Source organism: Solanum dulcamara, chromosome 12, assembly GCF_947179165.1.
Source record: "Solanum dulcamara chromosome 12, daSolDulc1.2, whole genome shotgun sequence".
In the NCBI taxonomy this organism is placed as follows: Eukaryota; Viridiplantae; Streptophyta; class Magnoliopsida; order Solanales; family Solanaceae; genus Solanum; species Solanum dulcamara.
The window spans coordinates 23,505,702-23,516,941 of NC_077248.1; the positions used below are offsets into that span (position 1 = coordinate 23,505,702).

Sequence of the window (11,240 nt, forward strand, 5' to 3'; positions counted from 1 at the left end):
GAGCTCGTGGATCAAAGGACATAAATTTTCTACAAAGCTACAAAGTTCAAGTAATCAAATTCAAGCTCAAGTTCAAGATGAAGAACGAAGAAAAATATCAAGAAATTCAAGATCAAGTTAGTTGTTCATATTTATTATTCTTCATAACCATATAAGTGTTCGTGATGAATAATTAAAATCCAAATTTGAAGACGAAAATTCAAGATCAAGCTATTCAAGCCCTTGACTCTAAATCAAATTCAAGTTCAACATATTCCATATTATTTGAAGAATCGGAGGATTATCATAGAGATTATAACACACACTACATTTTAAAATCAAATATTACACTTTGTTACTCCAATTTTCTGGTCTTGATTATTTATTTTTCTCGGCTCAAAATTTCATTGTTTACATACATACCTGTAGATGACCAACTGCATCCTAGTAAGACCAGGCACATTCATAATCTCCACTATGTCCTTTGGGAAACATCCTACATGCTCCATAAGAATATAAATTTAATATACTAACTATAATATTTCTAAATAAATACATGGTACATGTAAATACAATAGTCATTATGCCTTAATTTCAAACAAGATGACATTAGTTATAAGTATGGATTCTTATTGTTCATACCGCTCTATAGTAATGAATTATAAAGAAATTTAACTATCTATAAGATAAACTTACTTCCTTCACCAAGTTCTTGCAATTTTTCTGTGATATTCGCATGAAGATGCGCAGTCCACTCTATACAATCCATTTGCTTAATAATGTTATTTTCTTTTATATCTTTTCTACTGTTCTTCCTCCTCCACTTGTACTTTCCATTCGATACGATGTTGTTTTCGACTTCATGAATATTATTTCTATGTTCCTTTGTATTAGGCACAATATTTGTTTCTCCAGATAATTCTTCATTAACTCCATCACTTTTTTTCTTACCAACATCATCAACAATCATCTTATCTCCATCTTCTGAGTTGCTTTCTCTCTTTTTATTTTTCCGTCAATACAAATTGCCACAAGTATTTCACAATTTCTTCATTTAGTGGCCTTTTAAAAAAAAGGTGTGCTACTTCTTTCAAAGCCCTGTTTGCTAAGAGTTTGTTGTAATCATCACATACAACTGCATGATTATTTCAATAAGTTAGTAATTCAAATTCAATTGTATTAAACACTATGTGAATAGTTAATTTCAAGTGTACTATCATGACCCGCCACTTGATCATGAAGAAGGGAGAAGAACCTAGAGTCTTGGAGAGGTTAGTGGATGACTCTAAATTCTTTTAGAAACTTGTAGAGAAGTCTTGAAAGACTTAAAATTCTCTAGAATGTGTAGAGAATTCTAGAGTAGGAACTTCTTTGTAAATATCGAAGGATTTGTATAGCAATTTTTATTCATACTTGAGCCCCTTAGGAGTAGTATAAATAGAGGGGGCATTCATTTGTAGCAAACCATCAAAAAATCAAGCATTCTTCCAAGTAATACCAAGCCTTCTTAAAAAAAAGCTCTCTTGTCTTTCTTACAATATAGCATTCCCTTAGCGATCTAGTCTTAAAGGCTTACTTCAGCTTGCAAAATCGTAAAAGATTCGTGAGTAAGTTGTCATGTACCGCATAGAGGTCTTAGTTGAAGTCTAAGTCTGTGACAACATGGTATTAGAGCAAGGTTCTACTAAGGGATATGGAAAGTGAGGGAGACATCAACGCCAACACCACCATTAAAGTCAAGCAATATGTTGGAAGGAAGCACCGCTAGGGAAAGAAGAACTCTAAGAGAAATAAGGAGGTGCCGCTTGAGCCTACACCAAGTGAGGCCCTAACACCCTACACACCCTCGGCCACTGAGATGAGTGATAATGAGCGAGGTGAGGTTCCCATAGATGTCACACCCGGCATGGAGTGGATCACAAGGGTGGATGCTGTCCGGCAGGCCATAGAGATATTGAGCAAGCGCTTGAACAAGTTCGATGACAAGTTCAAGTCTCTAGAAGAATTCACCCTTGAGAAGAATGACAACATCCAAAAAGAGTTGGATGTACGCAAGGAGGCCGAGTATGAGATGAAAAAGTGATCACTTCCTTGGAGTTTCAGCTCATGGATGCGCTAAGCACGATAGAGACCATGAAGGACAAGATAGCAGCACTCAAGGTAGACGTAGAAGAAAGGAGATGCGTGACGTCCAGCATGGACAAGGAGGCCAATATTGCGGATCCCAAGCCATCTATGTTCAAAGGTGCCCGTGATGCACAAGAGGTGGAGAACTTTCTTTGGCACTTGGAGAATTACTTCAAGTGTAAAAAACTAAAGAACAATGAGACAAGTATCAACACAACCGTGCTATACCTTTCGAAGATGTCCATGTTATGGTGGAAGTGCAAGGAGTCCGAGATCGGGAAGGGTCGATGCACCATCAACACCGGGGAGCAATTCCGGGACGAGCTTAAGAAGGCCTTCTTCCCCAACAACATCATCTATGAGGTCAAATGCAAGTTCTGGTAATTAAAGCAAACGGGTAGCATATGGGCCTATGTGAAGGAGTTCACTACCCTTATGCTTCAAATCCCCAACCTCACGGATGAAGACACGCTCTTCCACTTCATGGATGGGCTACAAAGCTAGGCCAAGATAGAGTTGGAGCATCGCCAAGTAAGCAGCATTGACCAGGACATCACCAAAGCTGAAGCCCTAATGGACTTTAGGCAAGACAGGCATGACAGGAGCAAGAGCAAAGAAACAAGAATTAGTCATGCCAAAGGTGAGGGAGATCGAAACAAGGGTAAGGAGCAACATAACCCACCAAGAGTCATGATGCCAATAAGTTCGATAACAGGAGGTTCAGATGGCAGGGCTATGCCGAGAGGAAGGAGTAGACCACGAAGGGCAGTGGCTTCTATATATGTGGAGGTCCTCACGAGTATGCTAGGTGCCTAGAGATGAAGAACCTTGGTGCCGTACTACGGGAAAGAAAGGACAAGGAAGTGGACCAAGAGAAGAGTTCGGGCACGACCCAATTAGGCATGATCGGTTATGAGAAGCCATCACGAAGCAATCTAAGAAGGTGGGAGATTACTCCGCACAATATGTTGACATATCCATCAACAGACGGCCATCTCGTGCTATGGTGGACTCTGGAGCGGAAACCAACATCATGACCAAGAAAGAGGCAACAAGGTTGGGGTTAAGTTATGGACCAAGCAACACCCACCTGAAGATGGTCAATACCCCATTGACTCCCATGTGCGGAGTCGCTCATGGAGTGGACATCATGTTGGGCAAGTGACAAGGTAAGACCAACTTCACTGTTGCCCCATTAGATATCTTTCATGTAATACTTGGGAAAGAATTCTTCCAACGGAACCACACGATGATCGATACATATCTCCAATAACTCTTGGTGATGGAGCGAGAAGGACCCTGCATGGTACCTCTAGTCAAGATGCCGAAGAAGGAAGGACAAACCCACCTGTCGGCCATGCAACTTGTGAAAGGCCTAAAGAAGGAGAAGCCGTCATTCGTAGCTACCATTGTGAGCTTGGATGAAGACAATAGTCCTAAAGAGGAATTGCCACCTTGTATAGAGAAGGTGCTTGAAGAAAACAAGGATGTGATACCCAAATAGTTGCCGAGACATCTACCTCTAAGGCGTGAGGTAGACCACAGGATCGAGCTGGAGTTAGGATCAAGGCCTCCTACATACCCGTCATACTGCATGGCTCTACCCGAGTTAGAGGAGCTAAGGAAGAAATTGAAGGAGCTCCTCAAGGACGGTCATATCCTTTTATCTAAGGAACCTTATGGAGCGCCGGTTGTATTTCAAAATAAGAAGGATGGATCATTATGCCTACGCATAGACTACCGAGCGCTCAACAAAGTGACCGTGAAGAACAAATATCCCATCCCGCTCATTGCCGATTTATTTGATAGACTTGGATAGACCAAGTACTTCACCAAGGTGGATATAAGGAAGGGATACTACTAGGTATCCATAGCGGAGGGACATGAACCGAAGACAACATGTGTGATGAGATACAGAGCTTACAAGGGTTGGTAATGCCCTTCGGCTTAACTAATGCACCCGCCACCTTTTACACAATAATGAACAAGATCTTCCACCCCTACTTGGATCATTTCGTGGTAGTCTACTTTGATGACATAATCATATATAGCAACACCTTGGAGGAGAATGTGGAGCACTTGAAGAAAGTGTTCCAAGTCTTACGCGAGAATGAACTTTTTATCAAGCGAGAGAAGTGTGAGTTCGCCCAACATGAAGTGCACTTCTTGGGACATGTCATCAGCCAGGGAGAACTACGGGTGGACAAGGCAAAAGTTTAGGCCATCAAGGAGTGGGAGGCACCTACAAAGGTAACCGAACTTAGATCTTTTCTTAGACTTGCTAACTATTACTGCAGGCTAATAAGTGCCTACTCCGCCCAAAGCCGCTCAACTTACCGAACTATTGAAGAAGAATAATCCATGGGTTTGGAGCATGGAGTGTAGGAAGGCCTTCGAAGACCTCAAGGCTTCCATGATAGAGGAGCCGATCCTAGCATTGCCTGACTTCTCCAAGACATTCGAGGTGCATACGGATGCCTCTAACTATGCCATTGGAGGAGTATTGATGAAAGAGAGGCACCCTATTTCCTTTGAGAGCCACAAGCTAAACGAAATGGAATGACGGTACACCATGCAGGAGAAGGAGATGACAACCATCGTCTATTGCCTATGCATGTAGAGATACTACCTACTTGGCTCCAAGTTCTTGGTCAAGACCGACAATGTGGCCAATAGATACTTCCAATCACAAAAGAAGCTCACACCGAAGCAAGCTAGGTGGAAGGACTTTTTAGCCAAGTTTGACTATGAGCTGGAGTATAAGCCAAGCAAAGGAAATATTGTGGCCGATGCCTTGAGCAGGAAGTTCGAGCTAGCTTCCATCACTACAACATATTGTGACATCCAAGATGAAATCAAGGATCGTCTGCAGCACGATTCTGAGGCAAAGAGGCTTATGGAGTTAGCCGTTTAGGGCAAGACAAGACGCTTCTAGATAGAAGGCAGACTCCTTCTTACCGTCGGGAGGAGGATCTACGTGCCAAAATTTGGAACCATCAGGCGGTGGATCATGAAGGAAAGCCATGACACACTTTGGGCCGGGCATCCAAGGAAGTTTCATATAAGGGCTTTGATTGAGGCAATCTACTACTAGCCACGCATGCATGACGATATTGAGTGCTATGAGCAGACTTGTCATGTGTCCCAGCAAGACAAGGTGGAGCAGCGCCAATCAGGAGGGCTCTTGGAGCCTCTGCCCGTGGCGGAGCATCTATGGGAGAGCATGGCCATGGACTTCACCACTTGTCTGCCGAAGTCCCATGGGTACGAGACGATTATGGTCATAGTGGATAGGTTCTCCAAGTATACTAGCTTCATGCCCACCACGGCAGGTTGTACTGCTAAGGAGGCTGCCAAACTATTTTTCAAAAACATGGTGAAGTATTGGGGATTGCCTAGGCACATCATTAGCGATAGAGACCCATGCTTCACCGGGAACTTTTGGAGAGATTTGTTTGAGATTCTTGGCATGAAATTACATTTCTCCACTAGTTTTCACCCATAGACAGACGACCAGATGAAGCGAGTCAATGCCTTGCTAGAGTGCTACTTGAGAAACTTTGTGATCTCCCATCAGAAGGATTGGGCGAGGCTATTGGACGTAGCCCAATTCTCATACAACCTGCAGCGGAGTGAAGCCACAGGGCGAACATCGTTTGAGCTAGCTATAGGCCAACAGCCACAAACTCCACATTCACTACCGGCCGCGTTTGAAGGCAAGAGTTTGGGGACTCATCACATGGCCAGGGGCTTTAAGGAACAACTCTACACTTCCAAGTCTTATTTGGACAAGGCAGCGAAGAAGATGAAGAAGTTTGCCGACTGCAAGCGTCGTTCCACGAATTACAAAGTTGGAGACATGGTCTTGGTCAAGTTCAACCCAAGGCAATTTAAAGCATTATGAGGCATGCATCAAAACATGGTGCAAAAGTATGAGGGACCATTCAGGATTGTTGCCAAGGTTGGAAAGATCTCATATAGGTTGGAGGTACCACCGCATCTTAAGTTTCATCCTGTCTTCCATGCTAGTGTCATTAAGCCATTCTATGAGGAAAAGAATGATCCTAGTCCAAGAGAATCAAGTCGGGCGCCACTCACTGTTACTGCCTTCCATGATCGAGAAATAGAGGCCATCATGGACTACCAAGCTAGGCAAAAATAGGGACAACAGGCCACTGCTATGTTCTTAGTCCACTGGAAGGGACAATCTCCGGAGAAGGCCACCTAGGAGAGATATGAAGACCTGTGGCAATTTAAAGAAAACATCCGGGGGTTCTTTTAGCAGCAGTGCACCGTGGTCTTCGCCACATCAGGTGGGGGAGAATGTTATGACCCGCCACTTGATCATGAAGAAGGGAGAAGAGCCTAGAGTCTTGGAGAGGTTAGTGGATGACTCTAGATTCTTGTAGAAACTTCTAGAGAAGTCTTGAAAGACTTGGAATTCTCTAGAGTGTGTAGAGAATTCTAGAGTAGGGACTTCTTTGTAAATATCAAAAGACTTGTATAACAATTTTTATTTATACTTAAGCCCCTTAGGAGTAGTATAAATAGAGGGGGCATTCATTTGTAGCAAACCATCAAGAAATCAAGCTTTCTTACAAGTAATACCAAGCCTTCTTCAAAAAAAAAGTTCTCTTGTCTTTCTTACAATCTAACGTTTCCTTAGCGATCTAATCTTAAAGGTTTACTTGAGTTTGCAAGATCGTGAAAGATTCATGAGTAAGTTGTCAAGTGCCGCACGAAGGTCTTAGTTGAAGTCTAAGTCCGTGACAGTACGCACTATAAAATTTATGCTACAAAACAATAATTTATCATATACTAAATAAAATAGCCATTAGCAATAAATAATTAATGTTACTAAACAACCAAAAATTCATTGCTATTCACTCATATTTGACGATGAATTGCACCAATATTTTTTAGCTCTAAAGAATTTAACTACATATTAATAGAAAATTTTGTAGTTGATTTTTGTTGTGTATTTATAAACATAACTGACTTTTTCGCATAGTAGATGTCATAAGTTTTAGAATAATATAAATACCTACATAGTAAAACTATATCCAAGGCCATAGCTTGAGCTAAGAGTTTAAAAGAACCCAGATTCGGTGAATGGACGTTGATTATAATCACATCAATTTTTTTTCTTTTCTTTGGAGAGAATTGTCATTGCTTTTGAAGATGTACCAACCATAGTAACTGCATCAATGCATCTTAGAAGTCAGAAAAGAAAATTATACACAAAATTACCATGAGGGTTTGTTTGTTTCTCATATACAAAGTCAATTATAATTTTCAAGTTATATTGCTACTCTTTTGTTTATGTAGTTGGACATATTAAACAACTTATATTGTAATAGATGTGTACAATCTTATATAGGTTTACCTAAAAAAACTATTTACAATATTATGTAGGATAAATAATTGAATCTATTCATGTAGAGTAGGAAAAGAAAAATAAAATTATGATAAAAAGTGCTATCACCAAAATATTTCAAGTTTGAACATTACTTTGTAGCATTTACTTGTTTTTTCAAATGTTATGAAAATTGCCTACTGTCTAAACATATTGAAATGGAGGAAGAAATTGAATGATCGTTAAAGTTGACCCAAAATAAACGTAATATTTGACAAATATTCATCAAAGTAAATTTAAATTTGTTCCTTTCAAATTAAGAGAAAAAATAAAAATAATTTAAAATTCAAGATAGGAGCTATCAAAAGAATAAAATAATAGGTGTATGTTGTGCATGTCTTTTTTGGTGAGTGACAAAGGAACAAAAAAGACTCCTTCAAATTAAAAAGGAAATTTTTAATTAAAAAAGGAAAAAGGAAAATTATCCTCCATTTTTTTCCTCATAAATACCCACACTTTAATGTAGTGCCACCAATCCACATGGCCAGTCCACATCAGCATTCACCATGGAAAATCAGACAATTTAATACTCATTAATCTGTCCCGTTTAAAATTTGCCCCAATCATTACTCAAATTAAAGGGCAAAAATAAGACCAGACCCCCTGTTCTACTAGTAGAGGACACCATTCTTAGACCTTGACATTGATCTTCCATAATTTCAAAAGGGAATACAACAAGACCACCAAAGACTCATAATACAAAAAATATAGGTGGCACACATGATTTTTGGGGAAAGAATATCATGGGTAAAATACCAAAAAGAACCATATTTCATTTTACAATTCCACAAAAGCATAACAACAACAACAGCGCAATAACAACAAACTCATAGACCTCTATCCATTTTCCTTTTCCAGTGAACAACAAGAAGATCCCCCTCCCATTTTTTTAATTATTCCAACAATAAATTCCCCCTTCGTTCCAATTTTTTTCATACACATAAGAATACAATTTTCACCAAATTCACACATCCCAACAAATTCCATGAACACTCCTAATATACACTATTTTCACACCTAAAACCACACACAATCTCAATACACTCAACGCAGAGTAAAATCCAAGAAAATTGGAGATTCACGTGGGGCGGATTTAAATGGGGCGGGCTGATGGGTATTAAATTGAATAATTATTCATGGTGGATGCCTATGTAGACTGGCCACATGGTAAGTTTTTTTTCAAGTGACGTGCTTGTTGGCACTCCGTTAAAGTGAGGGGTATTTATCCGTCAAAACAACAAACAGAGAAGTAGTTTTGTAGACAAAAAATTAATGGAGGTTATTTTTGCTCCATTTTAGAAAGTTCAGGGATAGTTTTGATCCTTGTCAAATTAAAAAATTAAGAAACAAAGACATAGAAAAATATTTTTTTAAAAAAAACTTGAACCACCCCATTTTTTTTCTACATATAATAAATAAAATAAAAAGTTGTCTTAAGGTAAATAATAATAATAATGGTCAGATCCGTTCTTATCTTGCTCTTTCTCTTCCCTCTTCGTTACCCTAATTTTGTTTTGCCTCTGCCACACAATCAATATTTTTTAAAGTGATTAAGAGATTTATATAATTCAAAGATCAACATCTTCAAAAATCATTTTTGATGGGTTTAATTAATTTTCTCCTCCGACTTTCTGTCACGGGGCCAATTATAAAAGAGCAGGTTTTCCTTATTCTAAAGAAATATCAAGTGTAAAACACATATATACAAGTTGATTAAATAATTAAAATTAACATAAAATTGTGTCACTTCTAGAACATCTGATAAAAATTGGAGTGACATATATTAACATAAAATTATCGACCCCTTTTGAAAAATCATATGTATCTTTATGGATGATGCTAATCAAGTGTGTGACATGCTTATAACAAGAATAAAGACTAAAGAATCTAATTTTATTATTTATAAACACACAAAACTCATTTATTAATTGATAAAATAACATAAACAAGTATATAAATGGTCTTACGACAACAAAGAAAAGAGGAATTAAATATTTACTAGACAAAAAATAAAATCTAAAACGTAATCGATGATAAAATCACAACAAGCATCATATTAGTTAAATCTATTCTGAAAAGGTAATCACAAAGCAAAGAAGCAAAGGTTATAACTTAAAAATATATTTTTAAATATGTCACCTTCATAGTCGTAAGACTTCAGCAAATCAACCATTTCAGTAGTATTCTCTTGTTCGTGATCAACTAGCACCACATGAAGTTCTTCTATCATACCATAATAACCAGTTGCCATTGAATTTCTTTTCCTTCAATACTTTGAGAAGAAGAGATACAAAAAAGCAAAATTTCTATATAGAAGCTTGCATTTATCGGAGACACACCTAACCCATTTGGGGGTGTTATATAATACTTACAATGGCTTGTGAGTATGTTTAAATAGTGGTTTAGTCCCTATAGTATAGATTTAGTCCAATATTGGTTCATGTATAATTCGAATTTCCATAATTAATTTTTAATTAATATAATCATTAGGTTTTGATCCTCATACTAACGAAAGTTGAGTATTTAACAGCATCATTTATTTTTACAACCTGGGATTAAAATCCCACAGTTTATTTAATTGAAGGTTAATGATGTTTACTCTAAACTTTATAGGGGTAAAAACAGAATATATTTATAACTCAGGGATCAAAATAAAGTAATTTTCCATATGAATAAATTTTATTTGACCTATTAATTACTTTTTTCCTTTCTTAAATCAAGACAAAGGTATACTTTTGTCGTTTATTCCTTTCACGGATTTAGTATGAAGGGCAATGATTTCTTGAAAAAAATATCTTTAATTTTAGTTTCTGAAACATAGTTTCCAAGGAAACATTTACTTGTTACAAGGAAAAATCACTTTTCTAAGACCCAAAATCCCAAAAGTCATGATCACACATATTCTAATCCATCGGTAGGTACACTCCACCCAAAGATAAAATTAAAATGATATGCGGAAGTGATTAAATAATGAAGAACTTAAAGTCTCAACCCCAGCTTTCTGTAACACGGTAACGCCACACAACTTTTAAGCAAAGATTCTAATAGTTCTCTGTATGCGTATAGGCCCGAACCCAATGATTTATAAGTTATACATATATATTAAGGTCCCATACTAAGTTTAGTAACTGTATCGACTGTGTTTTAGGGTCGTAACTTTCTTCAAAAACTAAGACGATTTCATTGTGGTTCTATCGGTTAAATTTTTGCACAAGTTTATATAAGGATCAACTTCAAAAGGCCATATCTCTCATCATATAAATTGTTGATGGAACATTAACTATTAAATTAAAGGTGTATGAATCTTTTTTCTAATGCCACCAAGTCTCCATCAATAAGAGTTTGGAGTAGAAAGCTATGGTTGTTTTACTAGAATATGTCTGTACTGAAAAATTCGGCAATGGCACATGTACATTAGGCGAATCGCCGAATAATTTGGCGCATCATCAAGTTGCATTGCTGAAATGACTTGGAATTTTTAGAAACTGTTAAATTTGGCAATTCTAATCCCCACTTTGGAGATCCACTAAATATTTTGGCGGAAAAAAAATTCCAATCTCAACTTCAAAATCCAAAAACCCAACTATTAGTATCTCTCTGTCATCAAAGTATTAGTTTAACTCTGTTAAAAGGGCAATTTAGTCACAAAAACGGAAATGGGGTGGGACCCACCTCCCGATACTGAAAAATTTCGTTCGAAAGATGGAACTGTAGATTC

The 11,240-nt window shown here is 37.9% G+C and overlaps 1 protein-coding gene across 3 annotated transcripts in view; it reads right to left on the bottom strand.

Annotated features, from left to right (window-relative positions):
- Positions 1-9,849, bottom strand: part of LOC129876881 (uncharacterized) — a 29,818-nt gene extending 19,969 nt beyond the window's left edge. For all 3 annotated transcript variants that reach the window (XR_008763432.1, XM_055952359.1, XM_055952358.1), the window contains exons 1-2: positions 9,662-9,849; positions 403-475 (exon numbers count right to left, since the gene is read on the bottom strand). Coding sequence is in view for 2 of the 3 variants with exons in the window: in XM_055952359.1 (XP_055808334.1) it covers positions 403-475; positions 9,662-9,773 (185 nt within the window). In the remaining variant the exon portion in view is untranslated. The remainder of the gene's footprint in view (positions 1-402; positions 476-9,661) is intronic.
- Between the last annotated feature and the right edge of the window lie 1,391 nt (positions 9,850-11,240).